This window comes from Pogona vitticeps, chromosome 4, assembly GCF_051106095.1.
Source record: "Pogona vitticeps strain Pit_001003342236 chromosome 4, PviZW2.1, whole genome shotgun sequence".
Taxonomy (NCBI): domain Eukaryota; kingdom Metazoa; phylum Chordata; class Lepidosauria; order Squamata; family Agamidae; genus Pogona; species Pogona vitticeps.
The window spans coordinates 91,840,474-91,857,821 of NC_135786.1; the positions used below are offsets into that span (position 1 = coordinate 91,840,474).

General features: G+C 38.8%; 2 protein-coding genes across 2 annotated transcripts in view; one reads left to right on the plus strand and one right to left on the minus strand.

The window, feature by feature from the left end:
• The first annotated feature begins 3,134 nt into the window (after positions 1–3,134).
• Positions 3,135–16,039, plus strand: C4H1orf146 (chromosome 4 C1orf146 homolog). Its single transcript, XM_072997940.2, has 5 exons — positions 3,135–3,681; positions 10,837–10,930; positions 12,531–12,699; positions 14,192–14,270; positions 15,221–16,039. The coding sequence occupies exons 1-5, from the start codon at positions 3,613–3,615 to the stop codon at positions 15,353–15,355; spliced, it is 546 nt and encodes a 181-aa protein (XP_072854041.1). The 5' UTR covers positions 3,135–3,612; the 3' UTR covers positions 15,356–16,039.
• Positions 15,365–17,348, minus strand: part of GLMN (glomulin, FKBP associated protein) — a 32,621-nt gene continuing 30,637 nt past the window's right edge. The window contains exon 19 of the mRNA XM_020807146.3: positions 15,365–17,297. Coding sequence (XP_020662805.3) covers positions 17,211–17,297 — 87 coding nt within the window. The 3' untranslated portion in view covers positions 15,365–17,210. The remainder of the gene's footprint in view (positions 17,298–17,348) is intronic.

The window sequence follows — 17,348 nt, forward strand, 5'->3', positions numbered from 1 at the left end:
TCCAGCACTAACCAATTGTTCCTTCCGGCCTTTGAATTCAAATACAGCCCCTCCTCTCTACTGAGAGCTCTTTCCCTCTCTTTGCTGGATTGGTGGCAATTATTTGTTGTTGATCTGTTCAGTTGGTTGTGAAGTGTGAGTGCAGTAAAGAAACAGCATACACAATCCTGTTATTCCAAGCAATTGTAAGAAATGTTTTTTGTTTTTCTTCCTACAAATGTCTCAGTTATTGAGAGTTTAAGTGCCAGTTAATGAGAAACGGGTGGATTCTGGGGAATTTGTAGCTAATCTCCTTTGTGGATCTCTGTACTTCTACTGCATAGCACTAAAAGGAATTTTAGCATAAATTCGAAACTCAGGAACAGTTGCATCATTATTAGTAGTGACTACCAGCAAAGAATCGAACATAACTAGCTCCTGTCTAAGGCATTATTTCTAAAAGTATATCAGCTATGACAGTGTCACGGATCTAATCATCTCAAGAAAGCCAGCACAAGATATTTTGCTACCTAAAACAGGGTAGCAAATGGTGCCCACCCAAAATACTTTGCTCCCTGAGGTGTGGCTGCTCAAGGCATCCCTTTCCCAACCAAATGAAAAGGTGTATAAAAGAAGAAATTAAATAAGTAGAAATCTGCTGCCCTTTTATAACATCCCAAATTTGCTGTTGCCTCATTCAATCTTGGCTGATTCTAAGCCCTATGAAGGGTGGCCATTTATAAATCACTAAAAAGGAGGGTATGCATTATCATTAAAAAAAGAGGGGGAGACATTGAATGTGTTTATTTAGATTTACTGTACATAATTAGAAATTATTTTTCTTCATTTAAGCAGAATTACATGGTTCACTTTTTAGGACTGAGGAAGACTGGGTCCATGTAATCTACCTGCCAACTGCATCTGTTGTTCAGGTTTCTAGTACTGATGGGCAACTCCAAGATCACTGATTTCTCTCTAAAATTCTTTAGCATTAAATCACACTTGGAACAGACAGCCTTTCAAATGGAGAACGTCTTCAAAAAGAGGACTATATTGTGGCAGCCCTTCAAAATGGAGGACGATTCTCTGTCAATGAAGACATGTGGCTGCCCTAATTCAGAATAGTTTTTAAGGTTACCTTAACCAGAAGATAGTGTTGTTTCTCGCTGACCAACCATAATTCATTGAAACAGATCTATGCATTTAAATTTTGCCTACTGACAGTTTTAAAAAAAAACCCAACAACCAAGGACTATGGGAGAGCTCTCCAAATCGTACTTGTAATTTCCTCACAATCTTCACCCTTCTTCAGCTCCGACATGCAGGAAGGCCCTTCCAGAACTAGGCCCAAAGCCTCCTGACTTGCATTACATACAGCCTCAGCTCTAAACACAGAATTGGTCCTGCTAGGTGGGAATGGGATAAATAATTCAGAAAGATCTAAAATCCTCTTCATTCCTACATCAATTTAACAAGCCTTTGCAACAAAGCCCATATGCACAGATTTACACTCCTTTGATTGATACGCAGTTAATTACACAATACACGACTTTGCATTCAAGATAACTAATATTTATTTTAATTTTCACTTAAGTAAACTGAAATGAGCTGGAGTGTAAGAGATACAGTACTGTTTTCAGTACTCCCTCTGTTAAGAATTTTTAAAAAGGTAGCCATGTCTAACTATTGTGTCACTTTAATTGCTAACAGGTTTTTTCAGTTAAGCTTTAATGATTATGATCTAGATCTGAGGCAGAAACACACAGAGAAAATTCATTAAGTGGCCTTATAAATTTTTTGTTTTGTTAACAAGTGTTATACCTCGCCTTCTGACAGGCTTTGTCAGAAAGTATTTGCTAAATTTCTGCCCTTCAGGTTGCTGTGATTAACTCAATAATAGGGTAATAGGATTTTTCCTGGTTTTCCATCAAAATATTTAAGGTAGTATACATGCCATCCTAAACATCCCCAGTTTATTCTCAGAACAATAATCTGAGGCTCAGAAATAACAAGTAGGCCCAAATCATTAGTGGCAATACAATGGAGTAAATTGTGTATACTGTTTGTATCTGTAGTCAAATTGCAATATTCTATGTGTCTGGGGTATCTGACATGAAAGTGCATACTGACAGAATTTTTTTTTTAAGATGCTGCAATATCTTTGTCATTGTTTCAGTTATACAGTTCGAAAGCTTAGGTCACTTTGGTATTAAAAACCATATATCCACTTAACTATCCTGTTAAAGGCACACCTTAATACTTGTTAAAGGATGTCAGATAAAAATAAATGTATAGGCCTGACTTTTAACCCCCATAATGGTGAGGTCAATATAGCTGTGAATCTTGCGGTAAGAATTAGTTAATTTGCAAGAAGTGATCATGGTAAATCCTCCATATCTAGAATACAGCTAATTCGGGTGAGTGGCTGTTTAGTGCAGCCAGGCCCTGCCACATTTGAAGGGGCCACAGACTGGAGACAATTCTTCACATAAAGTTTGTTATGTGACTTATACAGTCCTGATTTGGCCTAGATTTCTTTCAAACTGTGTTTTATGGCCATGGCCCAAGAAAAGTTCAGAATGGCTGATTTAGTGCAGTAATATAGAAGCCCTATTCCAGCTTTAAAGAATCCAGTGGCTTAGAACAGTTGTCTCCAACCTTGGGCTTCCAGATGTTCTTGGACTTCAAGTCCCAGAAGCCTTCATCACCACATCTGCTGGCCAGGATCTCTGGGAGTTGAAGAACACCTGGAGACCCAAGGTTGGGGACCACTGGCTTAGAAGGAAGTGAATACCCCCTCCCCATCCAGTGAGTGCTCACTGGAAGGACAGATCCTGAGAAGAGAAGACTCCCTGGGAAAGACCCTGATGTTGGGAAAGTGTGAAGGCAAGAGGAGAAGGAGACGACATAAGGCGGTTGCCATAAGGCAGCAGAAAGCTAGGAAGAGCAGCAGAGTCTCCACCTGCCACCTGTCAACACTTGAAATGCTAAGAGGAGACAGGGAAAGGTTTAAAAAATGAACCTAGTGGCAGCAATATGCGCAACTGAAGAACAAGAGATACAGCCTTCCTAAGAAGGCCCTTGCTATTCTGCAATGTCTCTCAAACTCAGCTGCTTCTCAGCCATCTATTTTTAAAAAGTGCCTGGCTGTGATGAGAATCCTTGGGACTAAGCCTTTGTGGGAACAGTGACTGACAGCATTAATAATGTAGTGTGCTTTGAAAAATTCTGTCCAAATGTGTTGCACAGCTGGAGAGGAGGGGAGGAAATGTGCAGTCTCTAAGAACTCAACATAAGAGCTATGCTATCTACTGAGAAGCAACTTTTACTGAGTTTTGTGAAGGGGAGGTGTTATGCTTTCATCAGTGTTCTAAGAATTGCAGCCAAAAGCAGTGCTGTATTTTATAGATTATACCTTCTATAGGCGCTTTTGCTTTGCTTCTCTTATTTTGGCAGAACCTATTATTTTGGCTATAAAAAAAAGACCCAATAGAATGTTCTTGCTAATTAACATTATTTACAATATATGAATTATATTTCAGTTATTTTCCTCTCACAATAGGTGCTATTTCCATATGTATTAGAAGACTGTGGCTGGAATTATTTTGCAGATGCTTTAGTGACCGTGTCACTATGTCTGAAAACAATCGGCAAGAAAAGACACAATGGATTACAACAGTGATTATAAGTTCATCTCTTCAGGTACTGCCACTGTTTATAAAAGTTGTTCCTCAGTCACCACTTCAGAAACAAACCCATGTTGTGTACATTAAAAGCAAGTAATTCCTGTATGTTTCATAGTGGATCTGAGTTAAATTGCATCATGATTTAAATTAAAATATCAGATTTGTTGATGCTTTAAATCAATTTGACTTTAAAAATCATTGATTTTTATCCACCCTGTTTCAAAGTCACACTGTTTCAAAGTCACATGCAGCTACGCTAGAATACTCACTGAGGAAGATAAAGCATAAAACATTAACCAGAACTGAGCCCTAAATCATATAAATATTCAATAAAACAAAGATTACCTAAATTTGTCCATAAGGACTAACTGTCAATGCATCTCTAAATAGCAACACTAAAGTTGGTGTCATGTTGAACTTGAGATAGTTCTAGTGGAGGGTTGTGAGCCCATATTGTGTGCTCATTTAGAGCTATTGCATCATGAGTGTGGGCAAAATGCATAGGCAGTTACAGCTGTTTATTTATATTCTTCATGCCACCTCCCCTACCTACTAATATGAGATGAAGTGAGAAGATGTATCTTCCTATTGGATGGCACCAGCAACCTTGAAAAAATGCAGTTGTGCATCTGTCAATCAACGGTTTTCAGAGCCAAGGAATTTTTAAAAGGAGATAACCCACCTCCTTCTTGGGGAAAAAACTTGAAGGATGTGAAAGTCTTTGACCCTAAAATGCAATCATTCAAGGGTAAAATTAGTAATTAATGACTTGGAGTTAGCCTCTCCTTTCTTTTACAAGATGATTTCCTCAGAGATAGGTGCCTCAGATATCAGACTTTAAAATTAAGTTTGTCTTTACCTCCTGATGATCAGATATTAAACAAAACAAACTAGTGTGCAAGGTAAGAAAAGCTCATTGCTAAGACACATATGACCTCTCTGAGATAGTACAAGAATGTACAGTATTTCACTACTGAAGGGAGTACCATTTCTAAATACTAGCTTACTGCATTGTATAGTCTGATCTTTACAATGTCTATGTTGAAGAACAGACCCATTCTACATTGTGCACTGAACCTCTGCCCCCTACCCACAGCTCCTCCACCCAGTACTTTCTCTAGTGGTTCAGCTGTACAGTCAGCACACTAACCATAACCGCATGTTTATGTGTTAAAAAATTAAACAATGGTGAAGGTATTAAAAATAAGGGAGTACAGTATAGGGAAGTATAGCAGAGGTGTGCATGACTGTGTGTTAAAGGATGGAAGCACACGCATAGAAAGGCCCCATCGAAAAATGCCAAATATCACAGCTGGGTGTATTTGCTATGACAAAGGAAACAACATGGTGATATCTTTGGTGGTACATAGCTGGGTAATGACATCTGGCCTTGTTAGAACACTTCTGCCTTCTCAAAATGACTGAGAAAATCAACATAATCTCTGTTGTATTTGTACATAGAATTGCTCTATCTTAATGTGAAGAGTTGGGGGAGATACTTTGCCACTGCTGTTATGCATAACTTCCTAAGAGTATGTGAGCCATCGTTTCTTCCTGCACTTGCAGTACCAGTTCGATGTCATTTTGAGATTATTTACTGATGAAGGGCACCCCTGTTTCCTGACAAATAAAATGGTTTTTGCATTGACTTTTTGTTAGTTCAGCTGATGCTCACAACTTTGATACACCAACCATCGAGTCTTCTTTTACTGTAGTTTGTTAACAGCAGTTGTGGCGTGCAATGGGCAGTCATAATGACAAACAGGCGATGCAGAAAGTGCAAGAGAGGTTTTTGTCTATGTTCCTCTTGCTTTGGGGAAGTATTCTGATTGATTAATCTATAACGTTGATCACTGTTGCTCTGTTTTAAAAAAAGAAGCTGTAGGGTTTTTATTAGCATTCGTTTTTTTGTTGGCAGCATCAGTTTTTGAAGGTAGGGCATTGCAAATGGCTCTAAAAGTTGACATTCTCGGTTGATTTATGGAAAACAAAACAGATAGGAAGATGCTTTCTTAGCTTATCTCAGGATGAAAATACAATTAAAAGGAAAAGTGTATAGCTATACAGATTTTTAAGTAGGATTGGTTTGAACTTTTAGTAGCAATGCTCTTTAAAGGACATACAAACATTTTTTGGTCTTTTTTAAGTCTCTGACATGTTATTCACAAATAGAGTTGCCCTGTTGCAAAATCAAAGGGGACAGATATCCAGTACAATCTTCTAAGCAGCAGTGCTGACATCCTCTGTCCGAACATTTCTTGCCATATGTCTAGAACAGTGGTTCTTAACCTTTTTGAAAGAAACGCCCCCTTGAGCCATTGAAGAAGTTATCATCGCCCCCCTCCCTGCGGTGATATCTTTCTTATTTATTTATTTATTTATTTATTTATTTATTTATTTATTTATTTATTTATTTATTTATTTATTTATTTATTTAAGACACCTACATCCAATGACCCCTGAAAACAAAATTCAATTCCAAAAAAATGAAATGCCCCCAAAAAGTAACATTTAATGATTTAGTTGCAAGTGAATTTTAAGACGCAAAAAGAAATAAAAAAGGGCATAAAAACAAACCGCAATGCAGGAACTAAAAATTTCAAGATGAAAACTCTGAAACTAAATTAAGATTGGAGGAAAATATATATTCATGCACACTGTAAAAAGGCTGCAGCCATCTTCACAGGTTTGGCTTGCTCCAGCGCCCCCCTACCGCCCCCTTCTGCTCCAGTGCCCCCACGCCACCCCTTTTCGTTCTACTGCCCCCCTGAAAAATGAAAATGCCCCCTGGGGGGCATTATCGCCCACGTTAAGAACCACTGGTCTAGAACTCTAGATCATACAGCTCAACCGGAGCAATTGTTCTAGGTATGAAAAGTTATTTTCCCCTTTTTATTCATCAAGCAGAGAAAATAAGCATCATAAAGAGTGTGTGATAGTGAAACAAAGAGCCCCAAATAACTCAAATAATTCAAAACACCCCAGCTCATGTGCACTTATTGCAGAAAAATAGTCTTTCTTAGAAATATATTGCAACAAAACGCAAGTAATTTAGTGTAACTACTCTCGTTGCATTTCAGATGTAACTATTTTTATTTGAAGATCTAGACGCTTAAGTCAGAAGTTTTGATGGTTGGGCATGTCTCTCTGGACTGTTGTAATAAGTTTTTTTGTATCAAAATGCAGCATTGCACCACTGGGACTTCTAGGCTGTGACCAAGAGACCAATTTCTGTACTTTTTAAAAGTCCCCTCTCCTATGTTGCAGTGGGAGGGGAGGAAGCCATGAGTTTGTTCCCTTATTCTTTATACCAGCTGTACTTCTTCCTTTACTGTAACAAGCTGAAATGGAGGATGGTGTGAAGGACAAAATCAGGAGAATTGACGCGAGAAGACTCAGCTATTTTATCTCTCCATACTTTGGAAGTGGGCATGAGATGGACAACATGGATCTGAAGCCTATAGCCAGCTACGTTTATGTCAGAGCTCTCTAAAGTCTCCTCACGTTGTCACCACCGGCAGCCATTCCAACAGGCTACAAGTAGAAAGAGACAGGTGGAAATGTCCACTTTTCCATCAGCCTTGCTGAAAGGCTTTTTGCTGTATTTCCCCCTGCCTGCTTTTCCTCCCTTCCTATTCTTTGTTATCTTTTGTGTCTATTTCTATTTTTAGATTGTAAGCCTGCAGGCAGGTGATGCCTTTTACTGATTGTATGTAAGCCTTTCAGGAAGCTTTTTTGACTGAGGAGCAGAATAAAGAAAATACTTTAAATATTTAAATAAATAAGACAGACATCAGGACCCTGGTAATTATGGGTACTTAAAAAAAAAGCCTTTTATAGCATATTACATTTAAAGGAGTGCGAAGTGGACAATAGAGCTTTTAAAAGAGGAATAGTGTGGATTTTTCCTCTTTCTCATAATGCTAGAACATGGAGTACTTTAGGAGTAAGAAAACTGAAAACTTCATCAGCACATAATTCATTTCTACACTTCCACTAGCGATGATAGCAGCATGTGTTGATTACTTCAAAAATGTTTGGAAAAATGCATGGATGGGTCTTCAAAGATTAGTTGGATAGTTCAGTGAGTCAGAGTACCTGGTTGTAGAGGCAGGGGTTGGGAACGTGATTCTCCACTGAGCTTTCCAAGAGAAAAGCTAGCCTATGTGCCTTGGGCAAGTTGGACAGCCCCAGACCCCCAGAAAGGAACTGGTAAACCAATTCTGAGTACTCTGTATTTAGGAAATCCCGACAAGAGTCACCATAAGTCAGAATTAACTTGATGGGCACCTATTACATCTTCCACATTATTGCTTATGATCGTTGAATGAAATGTTTATACAGGCAGTGGACTACAGGTAAAAATTAGGATGGCCATTGCTTTCGTGATCCAGTTGTGAGCTTCTAGAAACACCTATTTGATAGTTCTTGAAAATAGAATTTTGTATTAGTTAGAACTTGAACTAATGTGGAAGACCACCTCTTGGAAGTAGCTGTTTACAAATAACAGTACAAATAACAGCAACTTAGTTAGGCATCCTTCAGTCTCGAGAGATTATGGTAACGTCCTCTGTATGGAGGACTTGGAACAGCATCTAGTGTGGCTGAGAAGGCCACAATTCGAGAATGACAATCCCTTCCACACTGAAGACAAATACAATCTGTCCCTTGTCCAGCTCCTGATTTTGCTGGTTTTGGGACTGCCACTTTGCCTCGGCCTGCTGGACAAGGGTCTCTTCAAAATGGGAGAGGCCATGATGCACTGCCTGCCTCCAGGCTGAAAGCACAGATGTCAAGGTTTCCCATCTGTTGAGGTCCATTCCTAATGCCTTCAGATCCCACTTGCAGATACCCTTGTATCGTAACTGTGGTCTCCCTCTGGGGCGATTTCCTTGCATTAATTCTCCATACAGGAGATCTTTAGGAATCTGATCATCAGCCATTCTCACGACATGTGCAAGCCAACGTAGACGTCGCTGTTTCAGTAATGTATACATGCTAAAAATTCCAGCTTGTTCTAGAACTACTCTATTTGGAACTTTGTCCTGCCAGGTGATACCAAAAATGCATTGGAGATGACGCATATGGAATGTGTTCAGCTTCCTCTCCTGTTGTGCACAAAGGGTCCAGGACTCTCTGCAATACAGGAATGTGCTCAGGACACAGGCTCTATAGACCTGGATCTTGGTATATGCCGTCAGCTTCTTATTAAGCCATACTCTCTTTGTGAGTTTAGAGAACATGGAAGCTGCTTTGCCAATGCGTTTATCCAGCTCGACATCTAGGGAGAGAGTGTCAGAGATCATTGAGCCAAGGTACACAAAGTCATGAACAACCTCCAACTCTTATGTGGAGATGATAACAGAGGGAGGTGAGTCCACACCCTGGCCCATGACGTGTTTCCTTAAGGCTGATTGTTAGTCCAAAGTCTTGGCAGGCCTTGCTAAAGTGATTCATGAGTTGTTGGAGGTTTTCAGCAGAATGGACAACAGCAGCTGCTTCATTGGCAAAGAGGAAGTCCCGCATGCATTTCAGCTGGACTTTGATCTTCGCTCTCAATCTAGAGATATTAAAAGAGCTTTCCATTGAATCTAGTCTGGAGATGGACACCTTCTGTTGCAGTTCCAAAGGTGTGCTTCAGCATGACAGCAAAAAACATGCCAAACAGGGTCGGCACGAGGACACAGCCCTGTTTCACTCCGCTTCAGATGTCAAAGGGATGTTGAGCCATCAAAAACTACAGTGCCCTTCATTTCCTCATGAAAGGGCCTGATGATGTTAAGGAGCCGAGGTGAACATCCAGTCTTGGGAAGTATTTTTAAAAGGCCGTCCCTGCTAACCAAATCAAAGGCCTTTGTGAGATCTATGAAGGCTACAAAGAATGGTTGTTGTTGTTCCCTACATTTCTCCTGCAACTGTCTGAGGGAGAATACCATGTCAGTGGTGGATCTATTAGCTCGAAGTCGACACTGTGATTCTGGATAGACTCTGCAAGCACCTGGAGTCTCTTCAGCACAACATGGGCAAGCAGCTTTCCTACAACGCTGAGAAGAGAGATGCCATGGTAGTTATTGCAATTGCCCCTTTCACCTTTGTTCTTGTACAATGTGATGATGTTTGCATCCTTCATGTCCTGTGGTACTCCACCTTCCCTCCAGCAAACAAAAGATTTAATACAGCTCAGTGGTGATGGTCTCTTTACAGCACTACAGTAGAGATGTTATCCTTCCCAGGTGCCTTGCCAGAGGCAAGGGAATCCAAGACCGCTTTTATTTCTGCGAAAACAGGGGACTTATAATTGCTTATTTATAATTAATTCTTTTTTTACAGTAGCTTTTATATCCCACCCATCTAGTCATTGGCTACTCTAGGCGGCTAATAGCAAGTAAAATAAAACAACTTAAAATGTATCAGCAATATACGGCAACAATAATCAATTATTCAAGATGAAGAAAAGAGAAGAAATAAATCAAGAAGTGCCTGGACGGAAGGCCTGCCTAAACAACCAGGTTTTCAGTCGACTTTTAAAAATACCAGCGAACGGGCCATGCGGATCTCAGGAGGGAGGTTATTCCAAAGACGAGGAGCCACTGCCGAGACGGACTGGTTTCTTGTTTTTTCCTTCCGGGCCTCCCTCGGTGTTAGGCTCCTCAATCGCACCTTCCGGCTAGATCGAGTGATACGGGTAGATTTTGGTGGGAGAAGGCATTCTGCCAGATATCTAAGTTACAATTGTAAGTTAAGGGATCACGTCATTCTTTTTGTAGTCCTTCAATAAAACAAGGGGGTAAAGAGTTAAATTTTGAAGGTGTAACTATAATGTTAGCTAACTACTTTGTATTTGTACCTGTAACTAATTGTTTCCAAAGTATTTTTCTAGGCTCTAAAAAGGCAATTAATGTCATTCTTTCCATCCTGGATATTCTGTTTTGATCTTCATCTCTGCATAGTCTCATGATCATTTCATAATATCTGCACTTGACTTACTAGCAGGGGCTGATGGAAATATAATTTAAAACATCTGGTTTATACCAGGTTGGGTAAGTTAGAGTTGTGTTTATGTTACGTTATGTTGCATTGCATTATGCTTTTGAATATGCAAGCATTTTCTAATAGCTCCACCTAAGGGACAGAATAGTAAACATATTTTAATAGCATCTTATCTATTTAGGGTCATGAAATTTCAACATCCTTACAAAACCAGAGACACCGGGTTCGCTATTCAGATTCAGTAGAAGATGGATCTATTATCTTTTCTGTTTCTGGTACAGTATCTTCAATTCTGGCAAGGCAGACAGACATGTAAAACCATACCTGAGGAACTGGCTGAAAATCCACAAGGCTGCTTACCCCACAGGCACATTTATATTAGGAACAGATTAAAGTTAGAATGGCAAATGGGAAACTATTGATCTTGAAGCCTTGTATCATCTCTAGAACATACAGTAATTTGGTCTCAAATATTAGGGTTGTCTGATAGTACACATATCAGGGTTTGAGCCAGGGTTGTTTTGAGATGTAAAATCCCTGTACAAAAAAACAAAGCAAAACCTGGAGCCCTGTCAACTTTTATAGTTAATATTGGATAATATTTCAAGAAACTAGAAACAATCGGATTTCCTTTACCAGCATACTCATCCCCCTCTTTATAATTCAATAGATAACTCTAAATATGCATGCCATTTTTAGCTTTATCTCTTTCTAAACCACCAGTTCATTTGCATCTCTTTGGTAGGCAAATGCCCTGGATCTTTCCATGTAACTATATACTCATTGCTCTGTGTGTGAATTCAGGCATTAAATAAAGGTGTTAGCTGGGACCTTGAGCAGACATCTTGGATTCCTTACTAAAATCACGTAGGGAGGGAAGTGGGGAGAACAATAGTTAAGGTGTGGTCTTTACAAACCTTGTGGTATAATACCAGGGTGTCAAGATCATGGCCAGTATAGAGAGATCCACACAAACCACTGAGCCACACTACCCTGACTTTCCTGGTGTGGGTAACCTCCAGGAGCATCAAGGTGCTGATGGCTAGAGAAAATCTTCTTGTCCAGTTCCTTCCCAAGACTCTGAGCCACCTTGACAACCGAGTGGTCCAGGAACACCAAAAACTGACAAGGTTGCACACTTCAATTTGCATACCAATTTTGCCAGGCGGGAATACCAAAAATATCCACAAAATGCAAAAGAATCCAATAGAGGCAAAAACTGGATTTAGTACCAACAAAACCCTCTATTCCCAAAATAACCAGACTGCTGTCAAAATGTTATTTTATTTAAAATGTTAAAAGAAAAGAAGTCAAAAGAAAATAAAGCTCAAAGCAACTTTAAAACTTAGTTCAAAAAGTCCAAAATTGTGACACTAACCCTAACCCTATAAAAGGCTTGAGATGAGAATAAAAGTTCCCAAAGAAAATAAGAAAACTAGCTATCCTTACAATCAAGCAGAATCAAAGCATAGTATACACAGAGTACAGAGTGAGTGACAAGATATTAAACCAGCATAATTGTCTCCTTAGAGAAGCTAAGTCAAAGTAAATTCTGTATCCCATTTTTATACCCATCACATACCTTTTCAGACCTTTTGAGGGAATTCCACTAATCAGATTCTCACACCAAATTATTCCACAATTACAGGACCACTGCAATGAAGTTAGCAGATAGCTTTGGGACACTCTTTCATCCTGCCCTAGACCCATTTACTTGGCAGTCCCATTTACTCTGTGTATATGTACAGTACTTACAATTGCAGCTTTGCATGCATTTCTGAACTATTTCTATAATTAAATAATGTTTATTTAGTAGTACTATAATTAAGAATGAATGTTTTTTTAAAAAGTGATAATAAATTTTCTTTTCTCCAGGTGTTGCATTTTTGTTGAGCAATGCTCAAGGCTTATTTTTCACAGACAGAGAATTATTTTTTGAAAAAATAAAGAAGTTCATGACCATTCATAGGAATGGGTTTTTGCTTTTGTCAGCTGCCCGTCATGGACCAAAGGAATGGGATATGATGTTCAAAGTTCAACAGAGGTATGAAATAAATAAATCATCAATGGTTTGTTTCCGTACCAAAGGGAATGGGACACAAGACTATATATCCAGTAGCTGCTGAGTCATCCAATCTGTAGGTGAAATGGATTTTGCTTGAAAAGCAGCCAAATAATTTCAGCAGTATAACTTTGTCTTGTTACTTGTTCAGGAAATAGTGGGACATATCTCAAGGCACTTTCACAATATGGGACCATTTTACAAATACTGTACAAGTTACAAATCTTGAGATACTGTACAATGTAAACCAGTCTAGAGATTATATTTTCAAGAATTATTAGAACTTCCGATCCCTCTGGTAATAAAGTTAGCTAGGAAGTAAATCTTCTTGATTTCAGTGAGACTTGCCTCCAAGTTATTGTGCCTGTAACTGCAGCATATGTTTGCTCAGGCTATGATATAAAAATGAATCCTGTGCTTCCTGGAGTCCAGTCATAGAGGTTTAACATGGGGACTGATTTATCCTATGGGCCAAATTGCCTCCTAGGACTAGGCTATCAAGTGAGGAAATATCAGAAATCAGGGTTCTGAACTCCACTCCTTCCCTGATGCCCATCTCTCCTTCTGCTAGTGAACTCATCCTTATGCCAATAAAGAAGCAGGCAAATTGGGAAATGCAGCCTTCTGCCCCATTTGCTTTTTAATATGAAGGAAGATTCTCTTTAGCGGACCCTCAACTTACAGACGACTTGACTTACAGACTTTTCGAGTTGCAGACTTCTCTGGCCACAAAATTTAAGTTCGACTTGCAGCCTGAGAATCAACCTACAGACCAGAAAAAAACCCAAAATGGAACAAAAACAGCAGGTTACAGGATTAATCAGTTTTCAATGCATTGTAGGTCAATGGAGACTCGACATACAGACTTTTTGACCTGCAGCCACCGTTCCAATATGGATTAATTCCATAAGTAGAGGGTCCACTGTATATTAATATATTACGGGAATCTTCCTTTATAAGGTAACATACCATACTGTACCTTACCTTCTGGCTACCCTGATAGCTCTTGCTGTTCATTTTGTTAGCCAGTTTTAAAACTAAGGTTTGAGTTATGAAGTCAAAAATACCAAGTTAATTACAAGATTAAGTGATATAAGTGTGCAATAAATTGTGGAAAGAGGACCATATAGACAGGTGGATCAGCAGTATAGCAAGTCGGCAGATGAACAGGTGTTGAAGTAGAGAAAGGTTTTTTGAGCATTTATTGAACAGTAATAATTGTGTTTGCTAAGAGCACACCAAACCTACATTTGTCAGTTTCAGAACATTTGAAGAGCTTCAATGCTTTCCTTTTATTTTTTATTGTTCTTCTATCTGCCAGCACCCCAATCATATTGATGAATGCCACATTTTGTAAAATTCCTGAAGTGCTGCACATAAAAATATGCTTAGCATGCTACTATTCTATTTCATACTATAAAATTGTAAATGCTGTAGTTAGCATGACTGAAATTTATGAATTTCTGTGCTTTAGGTTCTTAGGCAGTAATTTACGACTAATACCAGTCCACAATACTGCTGAAGCTGTTAAACTCATGCTGACTATAGCAAAGGTAAACAACCATATGTATTTATTGTCAGATAATTACTACAAAGTAGCATGGCAATTACATCATTGCATAAAAATAAATTATTCCACACAATTAAGTACTTTGGCCATCTCATGAGAAGAGAAGACTCCCTGGAAAAGACCCTGATGTTGGAAACTGTGAAGGCAAGAGGAGAAGGGGAAGACAGAGGACGAGATGGTTGGACAATGTCATCGAAACAACCAACATGAATTTGACCAAACTCTGGGAGGCAGTGGAAGACAGGAGGGCCTGGCGTGCTTTGGTCCATGGGGTCACGAAGAGTCAAACACGACTTGACTAAACAACAAAATGTCTGTATTAAGAACCAATGCACTGTAGTGTGTCTAAGACTCAGGAGACGTGGGTTTAAATCCCTGTTCAGCCATAAAAATTCACTGGAGGACAACACTAGTAAACTCACTCCTTAGATATCTCACATTCCTTGGAAACCATACTAGGGTTGTTTCAAGTCAGAACCAACTTAATGGCACATAACACATACAGTATAATGTAGTGGGACAAAACACATCCCATGCCTTTTCATGTGGGTACTAAATGTGAAGCACTGAACCTGAGGTTCACTGGTTGACACACCTGGTGGCCTTTAATTAAGGGTACCCTTGATTTGAGCAGGGTTAGAAAGTGTTTCATTTTCTTATTTGTGGAATGTTGCTGCTCTTTCTACCAAGATCAGAAGAGGCTCTAACATAATGAGTCGGGTAAGGCTAGATCACACCAATACGAAATCAGAATTAGATATGAAGTCATATGCCTTTTAAAGTCTGTCAGTTACCTGAAAATGAGTCATTTACAGATTCATTTTCCATGAGTAACAGGAATCCTGGATAAAATGACTCCAAAGATATTCTCAAATCTTGCTCTGGATTAGTTACATTAGCTGTAACCTGCTGTATCTTTCTCTTTCTGTAAAGACCTCTTCAAAACCACATCTGGATAACATTCGCTACAGAATGCTGATGGCAAAGGCACAGATTGTAGAACAAAGTTCTGTTTGGAAAATGCTTCATCAGCGCCAACTGGAGTGCACTTTAATAAATACTACTTAAGGCTTCATCTAGAACTTTGACCATGTTTATTTGAAAAATACCTCGGTTTTGTCCTGTAAAAACCCACATTCACAAAGAAGTGTATCAATTTGGAAAACAGTTCTGCATCAGATACATTCAGAATGAAAACATGAAAACCTGCATGTAATTTATTAAAGTTTAATTTCCTGCATAACCATCAAAAGACATATCATTGCTCACTTAAAAATCCATTTTCAGCCTCTGAAATAATATAAAAGATAAATACTGTTTGCATTTAACCTTGAGTGGAAATGTCCTAATATTCTTAATGTTGTAGAACATTCATTACTAGCAGCACAGAGAAAGAGCTACTAACATTGTCCTCCAAATGTACATGATTATTAATGATGCTGTTTGAAACAAAATGGTTGTTCAAGTTCTGTTCCTCCTTTCTTACAGATGAATTGTTTGTTGATGTTAGCCCCCCCAAAGCAAATGGAAATAAAACGTCTTCTTGTTGTCCAGTATATGCTCTTTAATGTCAATGAACTTGTATCTCCTACTGTATTTGTTCAGGTGGACTGCTAGGGAATGTTGTATATTAGACATATCTGCAGGAATGATCAGGAAAATTTGTATGAAGAACATTTACTCAAAGCCAAAACAGCTGGAAAGATCTCTACTGTATCACCTTGATGACATATGACTGTGATATGTATGTCATAGTGCTGTGCCATGGACTGCTCCAACACCCTCTACTGCTAGATCATATGCGAATAGCTATATAGCATGTGACTTAACAGTGCTATATAGAGTCCCATTTCTGTATGTCACAGTTTCTAAGCTACAAGTTTAGAAGACATCCCATATCAATTTGTACTGTTTTCTGATAGCTATTTTCCTTGTGAATATGAAATAACAGAAGCAAAAGAACTGATCAATAACTGACTTACTTCATGTTGGCTGTCTTTGTCTAATGCTGCTTCTTCTTTGCTGCTTTCTGAAATGCTTAGAAACTATGACCATGTATCTTGGGATTCCACAGTATGTTTTTTGGTGTTTAAACAACAGTGCTAGCACATGGTGTTATATAAACCTGTGCCATCTAGGTTAGGTATTAAACTGCAATAATATTTTGTATTTCTGTTCTCTGAACTAGAACTGAATTGTACAAGGTTGAATCCAGACTAGATTGGCCATTCCATGCACAGAAGAGCTATTTCTGTTCTCTGCTGAAATCTAGCAAGGACTTCACATTGAAGGAAATGTAAAGCAAGAGTTGTTGTTTTAATTTTTTTTCCAGCAGCCTCCCTGCTGCCCAATATTGCAACCCCTGCTATTATTCCCCAATTCTCTGGAATAGATTTTCAGAGACAGAGGGCAGAGTGGATTGGTAAAATCAACTCGTCTTTCTCTGGAGTTGGTGGATCAGTAAGTAGGGATATTACCCATCAAGTGACACAGTGCATACCTATTAGTGCCTATCCCCATTCCTGTTTGTGGATTATATTAAGTAGTACACTTTATATCACAGCACATGACATAAATTGTGCCATGCAAAAAGCCTAGTACATCACTTATGGCACAGAAAAACTTTCTGCTGCCAATTTTCCCTACCAGAAACGTAGTTCAGGCCACTGCATTGTGCTATGCTCCTGCTGAGCAGTTTTTAATTAAATCTCAGACCTACCTCACATTTACTTTGCAAATATGCCAATCAAGCTTGCTCTTGAAGGTCTCAGACCTTCTCTTTAGCAAACTGTACAATTATGATTCAGTAAATAGCTAGGGACTTTATATTTTCAAGTCATAATGTCAGAATGATACAGTACATGATGTGAAATACTGTTGGGAGAAGGTAAACAAAATGCTTCATTTGATCCCATCAGTTTCTTCAGTAGCAAGTAGTGTCAGTAAGTTCTTCCACTCTGGCCAGAATACTCTCCATTAAATCAAAAGTGACAAGAGCTGATTGAAGAACCTGAAATATTAAGCAGAGGTAGTGCTAATTATATACATGATAGATATCTTG